We start from the raw sequence: 18,032 nt of genomic DNA, 5'->3' as shown, positions 1-18,032 counted from the left end.
AATCAATACGCCTTTAATTAGGCTAAGAGAAAAAGAAACCGGACACAAATTACTAACAATCAGAAATGAAAGAGAAATCACTGCAGATCCTTTGAACATTATAAAGATGATAAAGAAATACTAAGAGCAACTCTATGCCCCCAGATTTGGTAATGTTGATGAAGTGAACCAATTCCTTAAAAGACATAATTTGCCAAAACTCATACAAGAAGAAATACACAAACTAAATTGGCCTATATCTATTAAAGAAATTGAGTCAATAATTAATAACTTTCAGAAGGCATGAGGCCCAGATAGGTTTACTGGTGAATTCTACTAAACATTTAAGGACAAAATTATACCAATTCTCTATAATGTCTTTTAGAGGAGAGAACCAAAGGGAATACTTCTTAACTCTCTATGAGACCAGTACTACCCTAATACTAGAGCCAGACAAAGAAAGATATTATTAAATTACAGAGCAACATATCTCATGAATATAGATGTAAAAATCCCCAATGAAATATTAACACATCAAATTCAACAATGTGTAGAAAGAATTATACTTCACCACCCCACTTGAGTTTATTCTATATATGCAAGATTGGCTAGTTCAGCATCCAAAAATCAATTAATATAATCCATCAAATCAAGAGAAGGATAAGAAGAATCACATGATCATATCAATAGATACAGAAAAAGCACTTGATAAAATTCAATACCTATTCATATTAAAAACTCTCAGTAAACTAAGAATGGAGAGAACTTCCTTAACTTGATAAAGAATATGTGTAAAAATCCTACAGCTGACATCATACTTAATGGTAAGAAACTTGAATCCTTCCCACTAAGATCAGGTACAAGGAAAATATGTCTCATCTCACCATGTCTTTTCAGAATCATGCTGGAAGTTCTAGCTAATGCAGTAAGACAACAGAAAGATAGTAAGGTACGCAGATTGATAAGGAAGAAATAAAATTATCTTTGTTCACAGGTGATATAAAAGTCTATGTAGAGTATCTGAAAGAATCAACAAAAAAGCTGAAGGTAATAAATGATTATAGCAGAGTTGTAGGATACAAAGTTAATATACTAAAGTCTTGTTCTTCTATCAGCAAATAAATGGAATTTGAAATAAATACATACTATCATTTACATTAGTATTAAAAAAATGAAGTAAATAGGTATAACTGTGTCACAGTAAGTACAAGACCCATATGAGGAAAACTAAAACTAATGAATGAAATCAAAGGAGAACTAATAAATTGAGAGATATTCTTTATTCATGGATAGGAAGACTAAATATTGTCAATTCTCCCCAGTTTGATCTATAGATTTAATACAATCTCAATCAAAATCTCAGCAAGTTTTTGTATTGGTATTGACAGACTAAGTTTTATGTGGAGAGGCAACAGACCTAGAATAGCTAACACAGTATTAAAGGACAAGAACAGGTTGGAAGACTGACACTATGCAGCTTCAAAACTCAATATATAGCTACAGTAATTAAGACAGTATGACATTGATTACAGTATAGACTAATTGATCATTGGAACAAAATAGCTCACAAATAGACCCACATAAATATAGTTAATTATCTTTGAGAAGGGACCAAGGCTATACAATGAAGCAAAAGTAGCTTTTTCAACAAATGGTGTTCGAAGAATTAAACATTCACACATGGGAGGCTGTACGTGGGGTGGGGAGTATATGGGAAATCTGCATTTTTCCTCAATTTTGCTGTGATCCTAAAATGTTCTAAAAATAAAAAATCTTAATGAGGAAAAAAGAATATACTTTGCATGATTATATCTTGGGACAGGAGAATATGATTTAATGATTAATTAAAAATACACTACTCTTGGGGTGCCTGGGTGGCTCAGTTGGTTAAGTGTCCAACTTTGGCTCAGGTCGTGATCTCATGGCTCATGAGTTTGAGCCCTCCGTCGGGCTCTGTGCTGACAGCTCAGAGGCTGGAAACTGCTTCAGATTCTCTGTCTCCCTCTCTCTCTGCCTCTCTCTCTGTCACTCAAAAATAAATAAACATTAAAAAAAACACTTCTCTCTTTCTTATGAAAACCTCAATATGGAGGAAAAAAAGTAACAGCTCTGGGGTGCCTGGGTGGCTCAGTCCACTGAGTGTCCAGCTACGGCTCAGGTAATGATCATGCAGTATGTGGATTTGAGCCCTGTGTTGGGCTCTGTGCTGATAGCTCAGAGCCTAGAGCCTTCTTTGGATTCTGAGTCTCCCTCTCTCTGTCCCTCCCCCTGCTCGGGACTGTCTCACTCAAAAATAAATAAACATTAAAAAAAATATATATATATATGTATATATATAACATTTAATAACATACATGAAGCAGATGAATTAGAAGTGACATTAAACACCTCCTGACCAGAATGATCTACAACAGAAGTCAGGTGTGAAGTTGTATTGTATCACTCTTTCCTCCTAGGGAAGAAGGTAATTGATGTGGCTGCAGGCTCCACCCACTGCCTAGCTCTGACTGAGGACAGTGAGGTCCATAGCTGGGGCAGCAATGACCAGTGCCAGCACTTTGACACCTTGCGTGTGACCAAACCAGAACCTGCTGCGCTGCCAGGACTGGATACCAAACACATAGTTGGAATTGCCTGTGGACCTGCTCAGGTATTGAGTAGATGGTTTGGTTAGATATTTTGTAGAATTTTGGTTTCCCATCCCTCATTGCTAACAAGTAGAAATACCACTGACTTGTGTGTATTGTTCTTATATCCTGTAGTTGTACTAAACTCAATTCTAGGAGCTTCATGTCAATTCCCTGGAGTTTTCTTCAGAAACAATTGTGTTGTCTACATAGACACAGTTTTATTCTTCTTTTCTCATATTTCTTTCCCTTGCCTTATTTTACTGGCCAGGTCTTCCAGTATGATGTTGAAGAGTGGTGAGAGGGCACATCCTTGTTCCCGATTGTAGTGGGAAAGCATTCTTTCACTATTAGCTAGGATGTTAGCTGTAGGACTTTTTTTTTTTTTTTTTTTTAGTAGATGCCTTATTGTCAGATTAAGGGAATTTCCTTTAACTCCTGCTTTTTTGAAAGTGTTTCTTAATACTGAGCAGATGCTGAATTTTGTCAGATGCTTTTTTTCTTCTCAAATGATAGGATCATGTAGTTTTCCTTCTTTAGTCTGTTTATATGGTAGACTACGTTAATTGATTTTCAAATATAAACCAAACCTTGCATTTCTGAGATAAACCCCACTTGGTTATAGTGTATTATTATTTCTTATATATTGCTTTATTTGATTTGCTAATGGATTGTTGAAGATTTTTCTGCTGATGGTCATCAGAGATAATTGGTTTGTGGTTTTATACTGTGTGTGTGTCTTTTTATCCGGGTAAAACTGGCCTCATAAAAAGTGTTGGAAAGTGTTCCTTTCTCTGCTGTTTTCTAGAAGGGATTGTGTAGAGTTAGTGTTATTTCTTCTTTCATTTTTTTTTTTTGTGAATCCATCTGAGCCAGATTTCTTTCTCAAAAGATTTTTATGTAAAAATTGTTTCTTTAATAGATACAGAATTAGAGTGTTTCTTCTTGAGCAGCTTTACTTGATTTGTGGCACTCAAGGAGTTGTTCCATTTCATCTAAGTTGTCTGAATTTTGTGTATAAAGATTTTCTTAGTATCTTATTAACCTCTTTTTTTTTTTTTTTTAAAGATTTTATTTATTTCTAGGAGAGAGAGAGAGAGAGAGACAGCGTGAGCAGGGGAGGGTCAGAGAGAGAGGGAGTCACAGACTGAAACAGGCTCCAGGCTCTGAGCTGGCTGTCAGCACAGAGCCCGACGCGGGGCTCGAACTCACAAACCGTGAGATCATGACCTAAGCGAAAGTCGGACGCTTAACCGACTAAGCCACCCAGGCGCCTCATCTTATTAACCTTTTGAAGTCTTTGGGGTCTATAGTAATAGATTCTCTTTGATTACACATATTAGTAATTTGTGTGTGTGGTTTTTCGGTCAGTTTTGCCTAGATGTTTACCCATTTTATTGATCTTTTTAACAAACTTTTAGTTTCAAAATGGTTACCCCCCTTTTTTGCTTTCAATTTCTTTGGTTTCTTCTCTATATTTCCCCCCCTTCAGCTTGCTTTGGGTTCATTCTTTTCTATTTTTAGTTTCTTCAAGACAAAGCTTAGGTTAATTTTAGGCCTTTCTTCTTTTGTAATAGTTAGGCACTTGATGCTATAAATTTCCCTTTAAGTAGTGTGAATTTTGTACGTACACATTTTGATGTATTTTGCTTTTGTTCAGTTCAGAATACTCTCTTGATTTCTCTTGAGAATTGCTCTAACTTATGTATTATTGTGTCATTTAAATTCAGAGTATTTGGAGATTTTACCGTTTTCATTCTCTTACTGATTTCTAATTTAATTTTATTGTGGTTAGAGAACAAACTATATGATTTAAATTTCTCTGAGTTAAGATTTATTCTCAGAATATATTCTCTTAAATGACTGGTGTGTGTGTGTGTGTGTGTGTGTGTGTGTATGTGTGTGCGCGCGCGCACGCGCGCTTGCGCTTAAAAAGAGTTATGTATTTTGTTGTTCATGTATTTTGCTGTTGTTGGGTGAAATGTTCTATAAATGTCCATTAAACCTAGTTCATTGATGGTATTATTCAGTTCTACATCCTTGCTGATTTTCTATCTGCTTGTTCTAGGAGAGTAGTGTTGATATTTCCAAGTATAATTATGGATTTCTCCATTTCTTTCGGCTCTATCAGTTTTATTTCTTTAAATATCACTGCTTTTGGTCATTAAAAAAATTGTGGTTGACTATACAGTGACATTAACTATATTTATGAAATTGTGTAACCATAATTGTTATCCATCTCCAGACCTTTGTCATCATCTTAAACAAAACTTCTGTACCCATTAAACATTACTCTCCTTTTCTCTTCCCTTTGGCCTCTGGTAACCCCAAATTTACTTTCTGTTTCTATTACTTTCTGAATTTGCCTATTCAGGATACCTCATAAAAGTTTAATCGTAGGGTATTTGATCTTTTGTGTCTGGCTTGTTTCACTTAGCATAAGTTTCTTTTTTTTTTTATTAAAAAAATTTTTTAATGTGTTTTTTTTTTATTTCTAGGAGAGAGAGAGAGACAGTGTGAGCAGGGGAGGGTCAGAGAGAGAGGGAGTCACAGACTGAAACAGGCTCCAGGCTCTGAGCTGGCAGCCAGCACAGAGCCGGACGCGGGGCTCGAACCCACGAACCGCGGGATCATGACGTAAGCGAAAGTCGGACGCCTAACCGACTAAGCCACCCAGGCGCCCCTAAAAAAATTTTTTTAAAGCATAAGGTTTTTAGGTTTGATCCATGTTGTAGCATTTTTCAGGATATTATTCCTTTTAAAGGCTTAATAATAATCCATTATATGTATATCCAACATTTAGTCCATTCTTTTCTCCTTCGATGGACCCATGGGTTTTTTGTACCTTTGGCTGTTGTGAATAGTGCTACTAAGACTGTTAGTGTAAAAGTATCTCTGTGTGGGTCCCTGCTTTCAGTTTTGTTTATTTGTTTGTTTGTTTCTGAGTATATATCTAGGAGTCGAATTGCTGGATCATACGGTAATTATGAGGAATTTGAGGAACTGTCAAGCTGTTTTCCATAGCAATTGCACAATTTTTACATTCCCACCAGATATGCACAAGGGTTTCAGTTTTTATTTTTGCCAACACTGGTTATTTTCTGGTTTTCTTTCTTTGATTGTTTGACGCCATCTTGGTGTGTATGAAGTGGTATCACTGTGGTTTTGATTTGCACTTCCCTAATAGAAATGATGTTGAGCATTTTTTTTATGTGAGTTTGACCATTTGTGTATCTTCTTTAGGGAAATATCTATTCACTCCTTTACCCCTTTTTGAATTTTTTCTTTTTTTGAGTTGTAGGAGTTCTTGATGTATTGTGGATATTAATCCCTTATTAGGTATATGATTTACAGCTCTTTTTCACCATTCTGTGCTTGTCTTTTCATTCTGTTGATAGTGTTTTTTGATGCACACAAGTCTTTAATTTTGAGTAAGTCCAGTTTGTCTATTTTTTCTTATGATGCCTATGCTTTCAGTGTTATATATATCCAAGAAATCCATTGTTATGTAGATTTCACACAGTGTTTTCTTCTAATAGTTTTATAGTTTTAGCTTTCATTTTATGTTTTAGTCTTTGATCCACTCTGAGTTAATTTTTGTATATGGTATAAGGTAATGATCCAATTTGACTGCTTTGTAATTTTCCCAGCACCATTTGTAGAAAAGATTGTTCTTTCCCCCATTGAATGGTCTTGGCACTTATCAAAAATCATTTTACTGTGTAGGCAACAGCTTATTTCTGTACTTTCCATTCTGTTTCATTGGTTTTTATACCAGTATTTCATTGGTACTTTATGCCAGGACCATACTGTTGTGATTACTGTAGCTTTGTAGTGTAGTAAGCTTTGAATTAGGAATTTTGAGTTTCCAGTTTTGTTCTCTCTTTCAAGATTATTTGTTTATTTGGGGTCACTTGAGATTCCATATATTTTAGGGTGGATCTGTCAGTTCTTGTTTTATAGATTTTGAAGCTTTTTATAAAACATGTATACACATTTAGGTTTGCTTTGTCATCTTGATGGATTGACCAAGGGCATTATGCAGTATGCCCCCTTTATCCTTATTTTTCTTTGCTCTGAAGTCTGTTTGTCTGATTTTAATGTAAAGTTTTTATTAAGTTTATTTTGAGAGAGCACGCATGTGAGTGGGGGAAGGGCAGAGAGAGCATGGGAGAGAGAGTATTTTATGCAGGCTCCATGCCTAGTGCGGAACCCAATGGGGAGCTCGATCCCATGAACTTTGAGTTCATGACCTGAACTGAAATCAAGAGTCAGACTAAGTGTTAAGTACTTAACTGAGCCACCCAGCAACAGCTCCTCACTTTTTATTCAAGTAGTGTTTTCATACTGTAACTTTTCCATTATTTTAAAATTGAAAAATTTTTTTAAATATTTTATTTATTTCTGAGAGAGAGAGAGAGACAGCTTGAGCAGGGGAGGGTCAGAGAAAAAAGGAGACCCAGAATCTGAAACATGTTCCAGGCTCTGAGCTGGCTGTCAGCACAGAGGCTGACGTGGTGAACCCACGAACCAGGGGATCATGACCTGAGCTGAAGTCGGACGCTTAACAGACTGAGCCACTCATTTGCCCTGAAAAAAAATTTTTTTAATTGAAATAAGATTCGTCGGAATTTGCCAATACCATGGGTCTTGTTTACTGAGGTTATATAAGAAGTCTATATTCTAGTTGAATATAGTTGAGGAACTTCCACAGTTTTCAAGTGAAAAGTTTAGAATAGTCTTGTCTATATCAGCAAAAATATCTTGCTTGGACTTTAATAGCAATTGTGTTAAACCCGTTATCATTTTTGGAGAATTGGCAGTTTTGCTATATTTAGTCTTCCAAACAATGAAAGTGGTATGTCTAGACATTTATGTACATTTTCTTTGATTTGATAAATGTATCAGCATTTTCAGTATCTAAGTCTTCGACATGTTTTGTTAGGTTTACATCTTTTACTTTTAACCTGCATGTATCATTATGTATATAGTGAGTTTCATGGGTACTGTGTATAGGTGCAGTTTTTAAAAAAACATTCTTGAGTCAATCTGTCTTTTAACTAGTATATTTAGATCATTTACATTCACTCTAATTTTTGACATACATAGATTTGGGTCTTCCATTTTCTTGTTGGGTTTTGTCTGTTCTATTATTCCTCTGTAGTGCTTTTCCTACCTTTTTTGGAGTATATGAACATTTTTTAGGATTCCATTTAACTTTATCTATTTTGAATTTGACTTTATTTCTTTACATAGTTTCTTTTTAGTGGCTGCTGTAGGTTTCACCATAAACATACTTAACTCTTTGCAGTCTACTTAGAATCAAAATGTAGCCATTTTTAATGGCTTGGAATGTAGAAACCTGTTGTTTAATTTTCAAATGCTTAGAGAGTTTTCCAGTTATTTACATCTAGTTATACTTTTTGACTTACAGTTTCTGTTGTTGGTTTCTTTTTTTAATCTTTTTATTTTAAAAAATTTTTAACATTTTATTTCTGAGAGAGAGAGCGAGCGAGCGAGCGCACACATGAGCAAGGAAGGGTCAGAGAGAAAAGGAGATACAGAATCTGAAGCAGGCTCCAGCTAGCTGTCAGCACAGAGCCTGATGTGGGGCTCGAATCCATGAACTATGAGCCAAAGTCAGATGCTTAACCCACTGAGCCACCCAGGCGCCCCCTGTTGTTGGTTTCTAAGAAGCTTAATTTTATTATGCTCAGAGAATATATTCTGTGATTTCAATTCTTTTATATAGTTAAGAAATATTTTCTATTTAATATTCTAAATTTGACTGTTTTCCATTGTGGTTGAGTATTCTAGTAAGTGTCAGTTTGAACTAGTTCATTGATGATTTTATTCATTTCTTTTAAAGGTTTACTGATTTTCTCTCTCTCCTATGTTATTAGGCAAGTAGTTTTGTCTTCAACTATATGTTTGGATTTATTTATTCTTTCGTTTCTGTCAGTTTTTACTGCCATGTTTTGTGGCTCTGTTGTTACGTGCATATCATTCAACATTGTTCTGTCTTCTTGTGAATTGACCTTTTTATCATTATATAATGTCTCTGGTTAGCCCAGGTAATTTCCATCCTCTGAGGTTTGCTTTGTCTGATATTGATATAGCCATTTTCTATTCCTTTACTTAGCCCTTTTTAATCGTTATATTTGAGGTAGATATCTTGTTGATACCATATAGTTAGATTTTGATTTTCTTTGTTTTTTCTTTAAATTATAGTTTATTGTCAAGTTGGTTTTCAAATAACACCCAGTGCTCATCCCAAAAAATGCCCTCCTCAATGCCTATCTCCCCTTTTCCCCTCTCCCCCACCCGCATCAACCTCAGTTTGTTCTCAGTGTTTATGAGTCTCTTATGGTTTGCTTCCCTCCCTCTCCTTAACTATTTTTCCACCTTCCCCTCCCCAATGGTCCTCTGTTAAGTTTCTCTTGTTCCACATATGAGTGAAAACATATGATATCTGTCTTTCTCTGCCTGACTTATTTCTCTTAGGATAACACCTTCAAGTGCCATCCACGTTGCTACATATGGCCTCATTTCATTCTTTGGCAATGCCATGAGTGCCCATCCCCCACTCACATGCGTACTCTCTCAAAATAAACTTAATAAAAATTTTATATTTATATCATACTAATTCCATTGTCTATATAAACCACATTTTCTTGATCCATTCGTCACTTGATGGTATTTGCCAATACCATGGGTCTTGTTTACTGAGGTTATATAAGAAGTCTATATTCTAGTTGAATATAGTTGAGGAACTTCCACACTTTTCAAGAGGGGCTGCACCAGTTTACATTCCCGCCAACAGTGTAAGAGGTTGCCCGTTTCTCCACATCCTCGTCAGCATCTATAGTCTCCTGATTTGTTCATTTTAGCCACTCTGACTGGCGTGAGGTGGTATCTCAGTATGGTTTTGATGTGTATTTCCTTGATGATGAGTGATGCTGAGCATTGTTTCATGTGTCTGTTGGCCATCTGGATGTCCTCTTTGGAGAAGTGTCTGTTCATGTCTTCTGCCCATGTCTTCACTGGATTATTTGTTTTTCGCATGTGGAGTTTGGTGAGTTCTTTATAGATTTTGGATAATAGCCCTTTATCTGAGATGTCATTTGCAACTATCTTTTCCCATTCCATAGATTGCCTGTTAGTTTTATGGATTATTTCCTTTGCTATGCAGAAGCTTTTAATCTTTATGAGGTCCCAATAATTCATTTTTGCTTTTGATTCTCTTGCCTTTGGAGATGTGTCAAGTAAGAAATTGGTGCGGCTGAGATCAAGGAGATTGTTTCCTGCTTTCTCCTCTAGTGTTTAATGGTTTCCTGTCTCACATTCAGGTCCTTTATCTATTTTGAGTTTACTTATGTGTATGGTGTAAGAAAGTGATCTAGTTTCATTCTTTTGCATGTTACTGTCCAGTTCTCCCAGCACCATCTGTTAAAAAGGCTGTCTTTTTTCCATTGGATACTCTTTCCTGCTTTGTCAAAATTAATTGGCCATACATTTGTGGGTCCAATTCTGGGTTTTCTATTCTATTCCATTGGACTGTGTGTCTGTTTTTGTGCCAATACCTTACTGTCTCGATGATGACAGCTTTGTAGTAGAGGCTGGAGTCTGGGATTGTGATGCCTCCCATTTTGGTTTTCTTCTTCAAGATTACTTTGGCTATTCGGGGTCTTTTGTGGTTCCATACAAATTTTAGGATGGTTTGTACTAGCTTTGAGAAAAATGCTGGTGCAATTTTGATAGAGATTGCATTAAATGAATACATTGCTTTGGGTAGTGTAGACATTTTAACAATATTTCTTCTGATCCATGAGCATGGAATGTTTTCCATTTCTTTGTGTCTTCTTCAATTTCCTTCATAAGTTTTCTATAGTTTTCAGCATACAGATCTTTTACATCTTTGGTTAGATTTATTCCTAGGTATTTTATGGTTTTTTGTGCAATTGTGAATGGGATCAATTTCTTGATTTCTCTTTCTGTTGCTTCATTATTGGTGTATAAAAATGCAACCGATTTTTGTATGTTGATTTTGTACCCTGCAACGTTGCTGAATTCTTGGATCAGTTCTGGTAGGCTTCTGGTGGAGTCTTGCGGGTTTTCCATGTAGAGTATCATGTCGTCTGCGAAAAGTGAAAGTTTGACTTCTTCTTTGCCAATTCTGATGCCTTTGATTTCCTTTTGTTGTCTGATTGCTGCAGATAGGACTTCCTGCACTACAGCACAACAGTGGTGAGAGTGGACATGCCTGTTGTGTTCCTGATCTCAGGGAGAAAGCTCTCAGTTTTTCCCCATTGAGGTTGATGTTAGCTGTGGGCTGTCATAAGTGGGTTTTATGATGTTTACGTAAGTTCCTTCTATCCCGACTTTCTCGAGGGTTTTTATTAAGAAAGGATGCTGTATTTTGTCAAATGCATCTATCGACAAGATCATATGGTTCTTACCTTTTCCTTTGTTAATGTGATGTATCACATGGATTGATTTGCAAATATTGAACCAGGCTTGCAACCCAAGAATGAAACCCACTTGATCATGGTGGACAATTCTTTTTATATGCTGTTGAATTCAATTTGCTAGTATCTTGTTGAGGAGTTTTGCATCCATATTCATCAAGGATATTGGCCTGTAGTTCTCTTTTTTTTTTTTTTAAATTTTTTTTTTTAATGTTTTATTTATTTCTAGGAGAGAGAGAGAGACAGCGTGAGCAGGGGAGGGTCAGAGAGAGAGGGAGTCACAGACTGAAACAGGCTCCAGGCTCTGAGCTGGCAGTCAGCACAGAGCCCGACGCGGGGCTCGAACCTACGAACCGCGAGATCATGACCCAAGCGAAAGTCGGACGCTTAACCAACTTAGCCACCCAGGCGCCCCTGTAGTTCTCTTTTTTTGCTGGGTCTCTGTCTGGCTTGGGAATCAAAGTGATGCTGGCTTCGTAGAATGAGTCCAGAAGTTTTCCTTCCATTTCTTTTTTTCGGAGTAACTTGAGAAGAATGGGTATTAACTCTGATTTAAATGTCTGGTAGAATTCCCCAGGGAAGGCTTTTGACCCAGGGCTCTTACTTGTTGGGAGATTTTTGGTATCTTATTTAGTTTCTCCACTAGTTATGGGTCTGTTCAGATTTTCTATCTTTTCCCATGTGAATTTTGGTAATGAGTGTGTGTTTAGGAATTTGTCTATTTCTTCTAAGTTGTCCAGTTTGTTGGCATAAAATTTTTTATAATGTACCTTGATGATTGCTTGTATTTTTGAGGGATTGGTTGTAATAATTCCTTTTTCATTCATGATTCTGTCTAGAGGCTTGTCAATTTTGTTTATTTTTTCAACAAACCAACTCTTGGTTTCATTGATCTATTCAACTGTTTTTTGGGATTCTATGTTTATTTCTGACCTGATTTTTATTATTTCTTTTCTTCTGCTAGGTTGGGGTGCTCTTGTTGCTCTCATTCTAGTTCCTTTAGGTGCACTGTTAGATTTTGTATTTGCACTTTTTCTAGTTTCTTGAAATAGGCCCGGAGTGCAATGTACTTTCCTCTTAAGACTGCCTTTGCGCATCCCATAGAGTTTGCATAGCTGTATTTTCATTTTCATTTGTTTCCATATATTTTTAAATTTCTTCTCTAATTGCCTGATTGGCCCATCCTTTTTTTTTTTTGAAAGTTAAATTTTTATTTTATTTATTTATTTATTACAAATAGTTTATTGTAAAGTTGGTTTCCATATAACACCCAGTGCTCATCGCCACAAGTGCCCTCCTCCATGCCCATCTCTTCCCTTACCCTCACAACCATCAGTACTGTTTGTTCTTAGCATTCAAGAGTCTCTCATGGTTTGCCTCTCTCCCCCTACCCCACTATCTTCCCCCTTCTTCTCCCTCATGGTCCTCCGTTAACTTCCTGCTCATCCTCCTATATGTGCAAATATATGGTATTTGTCCTTCTCTGCCTGACTTATTTCGCTAAGCATAACACCGTCAAGGTCCATCCATGTTGCTACACATGGCCAGATTTCATTCTTTCTCATTGCCATGTAGTATTCCATTATATAGATAAACCACATCTTCTTGATCCATTCATCCGTTGATGGACACTTAGGCTCTTTCCATGTTGTGGCTATTGTTGAGAGTGCTGCTATGAACATTGGGGTACATGTGCCCCTATACATCAACACTCCTGTATCCCTTAGGTAAATTCCTAGCAGTGCTATTGCTGTGGCCCATTCATTCTTTAGTAGAGTGTTCTTTAACTTCCCTGTTTTTGGAGGTTTTCCAGACTTTTTCCTGTGATTGACTTCAATTTTCATAGCATTTTGATTTGAAAGTGTGCATGGTATGATCTCAATTCTTTTATGTTTATTGAGGGCTGCTTTATGACCCAGTATGTGATCTATCTTGGAGAATGTGCCATGCACACTTGAGAAGAAAGTGAATTCCCTGGCCTCAGGATGTAGAGTTCTAAATATTTCTGTCAGATCCATCTGGTCCAATGTGTCATTCAAGTCTATTGTTTCTTTAGTGATTTTTGTCTAATTGATCTCTCCATTGCTGTAAGTGGAGTATTAAAGTCCCCTGCTATTAGTACATTCTTATCCATAAGATTGATTCCGTTTGTAATTAATTGTTTCATGTATTTAGGTACTCCCATATATGGTGCATAGATATTTATAATTGTTAGCTCTTCCTGGTGGATAGACCCTGTAATTATTATATAATGCCCTTCTTTATCTTTTGTTAATGCCTTTACTTTAAAGTCCAGTTTGTCGAATATAGGTATGGCTACTCTCACTCTCTTTTGACTTCCAGCAGCATGATACATATTTTTCCATCCCCTTGCTTTCTTTTTTTTTTTAATTAAAAAAATTTTTTTTATTCCATCCCCTCACTTTTTATCTGAAGGTGTCTTCAGGTCTAAAATGAGCCATTTGTAGACAGTAAATAGATGGGTCTTGTTTTTTTATTCATTCTGATACCCTGTGTCTTTTGATTGGAGCATTTAGTCCATTTACATTCAGTGTTATTTTTGAAAAATACGGTTTTAGAGTCATTGTGTTACCTGTACATTTCATGCTTGTAGTGGTGTCTCTGGTACTTTGTGTTCCTTGCAACAATTCCCTCACAGAGTCTCCCTTAGGATCTCTTATAGGGCTGATTTAGTAGTCATGAATTCCTTCAGTTTTTGTTTGTTGGGGAAAACCTTTATCTCTCCTATTCTGAATGACAGGCTTGCTGAAAAAAGGATTCTTGGCTGCATATTTTTTATGGTTATCACATCGAATATTTTCTGCCGTTCCTTCCTGGCCTGCCATCCCCTGGCCAAGGTTTTTCTCTTCTCCAGATACAGATTTACACTTCCCCATCCGCTCTTTCTCTTCCCTTTGTCTCTCTGCAGAAGGGGCTCCCTCCCCTCTCTGCACCTCTGTGTTCTGGCCTGTTTTTATCTCCCCCAGTTTGCACTCATGCTATGAGGCCGTCTTCCTAGTAGACTCCGACTCCTTTCCTTCCAGACTCTTGGGGTTGAGAGTCCTTTGGCGTCAGCCCTTCTTTGTTTGAGAAATGTTGTCGGGAAGTACAGAGTCTCCTGTTTCTCTACCATCTTCCCTCAAAGATTTTGGTTTTTATACCTCCTGAGAATTTCTACTTTTTGTTAGTATGTTTAGATCATTTAAATTTAATGCAAATATTTATAAGTTAGATTTACTTCTACCATTGTTTTTGTTTGCTCTCCTTTTTTATTCCTTTATCTTTTCGTGACTTATTTTGGGTTATTTGAATAATTTTTAGTACTCCATTTTAATTTACTGAGTTGTCTCTTTGTGTATTTTTTTTAGTGGTTACTCTAGAGATTAAATATACTTAATCTTTCATTGTTTACAGTTATTTGTAACTGTTCAGGTGGATTATGATCTTTACCGTTACCTATTAGTGTGCATTAATAATTTTGAGAGTAAGGAGATTTTAACCTTTTTATCTTTTTATTTGTGTCACTATGAAATTGGGTCCTAAAATGAGAGAGAAGATTGGAAGCTGATAGTGTGTGAGCTAGACAGCTATGAAAGTGCATTTATATTGGGGACAATTAGAGGTACAAATAAGTAATAATTTAAGGCATCTTCATAATTTGTAATGGTGAATCTCTTCTGTGAATCAGTCCAAGAGCTGAATGTGTGAATTCACTTTAGGTTCTTTTGTTTCTTCAATAGAGTTTTGCTTGGTCATCTTGTTCTGAGTGGTCCATTGGCCTCCGTGTCCCTTTTGTAGTAGACATCTGCTCAATGACTTTTGAGCAGCTGGACCTCCTACTACGGCAGGTGAGTGAGGGAATGGACGGCACTGCTGACTGGCCCCCACCTCAAGAGAAAGAGTGCATGGCTGTGGCAACACTGAATCTGCTACGACTTCAGGTATTAATGATTTCCTTTCCTCTCCTTCCCTTTGTAAGTGTCTTAGGTATTTGTAATAATATTTATGTGTATTGAAGGGTATGAATTTCAGCTTGTTAATTGAACTGCTAATGAAAAGTATAAAGTATTTAAAGTATTTAGGTTCAATTATTTAGATTATGATATGCAATATGTATGGGGCTTAAAAAAATCAGTCTAGTTATATTTATTCTGGAAGTCAGTCTTGACATTCAGGGTGAAAGTATATATGGATTATTTTATTTCTGCAATAATCAGCTTGTTTGCATTCATCATGGAATCAATCATGAATTTACTGTTGTGTGTGGAGAAACAACTGAGTGAGATAATGGATAATTGAGAGACCAGTGGATGTGCTAGACAGTCTCTCCTCTGGAGTATGAAAGCTCAACTCCATAAGCTTGTCTTCTTCCACTTTGTCACAGGGAAGGTTAAGGTGAAAAGTCAAAATAAGAAAACCTACAAAAATACTTCCTTCCTTCCTTTCTTTCATTCTTTTGGTTTTTTTTTTTTTCTTTTTTAAAAAAAACTAGGTGAAATATTTGGTCATATTTCTCTTGGCAATAAAAACCCATGACTGAATATCAAGAGACTAGTTTTTCTCAACAAACTAATTTTCCCCTTTATAATACAATGATTTCTGTGTAACCCATCATGTCCCCCTCTTTTTCTGTCCCCTTTTTGCCTTGTTTTCTAAAAAGCACACAGCCGATGTAAATGATGATGCATGGGAATCTACTCCTGAAGCCAAGACTACACTGTATACATTGTATGTTAGCTAACTTGACAATAAATTATTTAAAAAAATAAAAAATAAAAAATAAAAAGCATTCAGCTGAATTTAGTGTTTAGTTGCATTAATCAAATTAGCAGAAGTTTGGAGAGTACTTCTCTTTCCCAAAAGTCTTCTAGAGGAGCTCATTTATTAAGGCCTCTGTAGTTCCTTCCATGAATCCACCCAGTTGTTTGTTGCTTCCCATGGTTTGTAGGAATGTTACTATTCTGGTAAGTGCTATGGAGAAAGACCTCGTACGTGTTGTTTTAGATTCAGTTCCTTTTGGCCTACATTTACCTGGTGACATATGTTTTCCTGTTCTTTATTCTCTCTTTCTAGGTCCTTATGTTTTAATTGCATCATTCAAAAAATTCACTTAGAAAGCTTAATTCTTAAAAACAATCCAACTTGAGGATCTTTACTTTTTAGATGAATTTAATTTTTTTACAGTTTTGGTGATTACTAGTGTATTTGAATTTAGGTGTTCTGATATGTTTGTGTAAGTTTATTCTTCATTTTATTATTTCTCTCTTTTTTTAAAATGTTTATTTATTTTTGAGAGAGACAGAGCATGAGCAGGGGAGGAGCAGAGAGAGAGGGAGACACAGAATCCAAAGCAGGCTCCAGGCTCTGAGCTGCCAGCACAGAGCCCAATATGGGGCATGAACTCAGAAGCCACGAGATCATGACCTGAGCTGAAGTTGGATGCTTAACCATCTGAGCCACCCAGACACCCCTATTAGTTCTCTCTTGGTCAAGTTTCCAAAAACGGTTTTTTCTTAAGTTTACTTATTTAGTTTGAGAGCGAGAGCAAGTGAGGGAGAAGAGATAGAGAGAGAATCCCAAGCAGACTTTTTGCTGTCAGCGTGGAGCCCCATACCAGGCTCGAACCCACGAACCGCGAGATCATGACCTAAGCGAAAGTCGGACGCTTAACCGACTAAGCCACCCAAGCGCCCCTATCTACTTTTTAATCTACTTCTCAGTGTATGTTGAACTTCCGTTGTCTTCCTGAGAATCACAAAACTTCTTTGATATTTTAAAAATCTTTTTATCTTTTATAATGTTCACTTTCTGTCTTTCCATTCTGCCTTCTGGTTTTTCATTCAGTGCTCTCTTAGTTCCCAAATCCTTTCTTTAGCTGAATGTTCCATATTTTTGAATTGTCCATTTTTAAAATAATTACTTGTATGATCACTGCATTATGTGCATTAATTCATTAAATCAGTGTGCCACTCATCTGAGAGTTAGGAGCCCTGATGTGTATTGTACAGATGAGGACACAGAGAGAGCTTCAGGAATGTGGCCCAGATCAGATCCTCATGGCCTCAAGGGCCTGGAACCTGGGCCCAGGCTTTTCATACTTCTGCATTGAGGTTTTTATTCTTATAGCTGTTTTTTTCATTTTTAGAATTTATATTTGGATCTTTTTCAAGGCTTTCATTTTGTTCATTGTATTCTTCTGGGTTCTGTTCCTTCCTTGATCTCTAAGAACATTTTCTTTTTTTTTTGGTAGATTTATTCCATTGTTTTTGTTGCTGCCTTGGGGCGTGAGTTTTGCCTCTTATAAGAGCTCTGTCTTTGATTCTCCCTTGTGGTGACCTAGTATGGCTTCTCCTTTCTGACTGCAACACCACTTTCAGGGGAAGCTTTGCTAGGGGTATCCCTTTGCCTTTGGCTATGGCGATGTACCCAGAGGGCAGTTTTGTATTGTGTCTCTGAAGTGTCATGAGTTTCTCAGGCTCCAGATGAGTTTTGGTGTTCAGTTCTTGACTTGTGATATGTGTACCTAAATGGTTGGTATAAATTTGAGTTCACATCTGCTCACAGGGCAGATTTTACATCTGTCAAGTCTCTGGTTTATTGTGGGGTTTCTTTCTACCCAAAGCCTTTATGGACAGTGCTGTCTTTAAGCCCTGGCTGGCAATAGTTGGGTGAATTTCAGTGGCTCCCAAACTTCTGCAGGAAGTTCATGTTCAGTGGGCTGTAATGGGCAATTGGGATCTCATGCCCCAAGGCCTTGATCTGTTCTTAGAGCCCAGAACCTCTTGGCTCCTGCTCTGTATATCTCTGTGAGTTCTGGTTTGGCCCTTGAGGAACTTCCTTGTATACGTCACCCTAACTATATAATCTTTTTTAAAACATTTTTTAAATGTTTATTGTTAAGAGGGGGGCAGAGATAGAGGGGAACAGAGGATATAAAGCAGGCTGGGCACTGACAGCA

At 36.8% G+C, this 18,032-nt stretch overlaps 1 protein-coding gene across 1 annotated transcript in view; it reads left to right on the top strand.

Annotated features, from left to right (window-relative positions):
• Nucleotides 1-18,032, top strand: part of HERC2 (HECT and RLD domain containing E3 ubiquitin protein ligase 2) — a 288,041-nt gene that overhangs the window by 83,490 nt on the left and 186,519 nt on the right. Inside the window, exons 17-18 of the mRNA XM_039220244.1 lie at nt 2,436-2,629; nt 14,815-15,015. Coding sequence (XP_039076175.1) covers nt 2,436-2,629; nt 14,815-15,015 — 395 coding nt within the window. The remainder of the gene's footprint in view (nt 1-2,435; nt 2,630-14,814; nt 15,016-18,032) is intronic.

The sequence above is a fragment of the Hyaena hyaena genome, unplaced genomic scaffold, assembly GCF_003009895.1.
Source record: "Hyaena hyaena isolate Hyena2069 unplaced genomic scaffold, ASM300989v1 scaffold_892, whole genome shotgun sequence".
NCBI lineage: Eukaryota > Metazoa > Chordata > Mammalia > Carnivora > Hyaenidae > Hyaena > Hyaena hyaena.
Note: the sequence above shows the minus strand (reverse complement) of the source record. Positions and strands in the feature narration are given on the sequence as shown.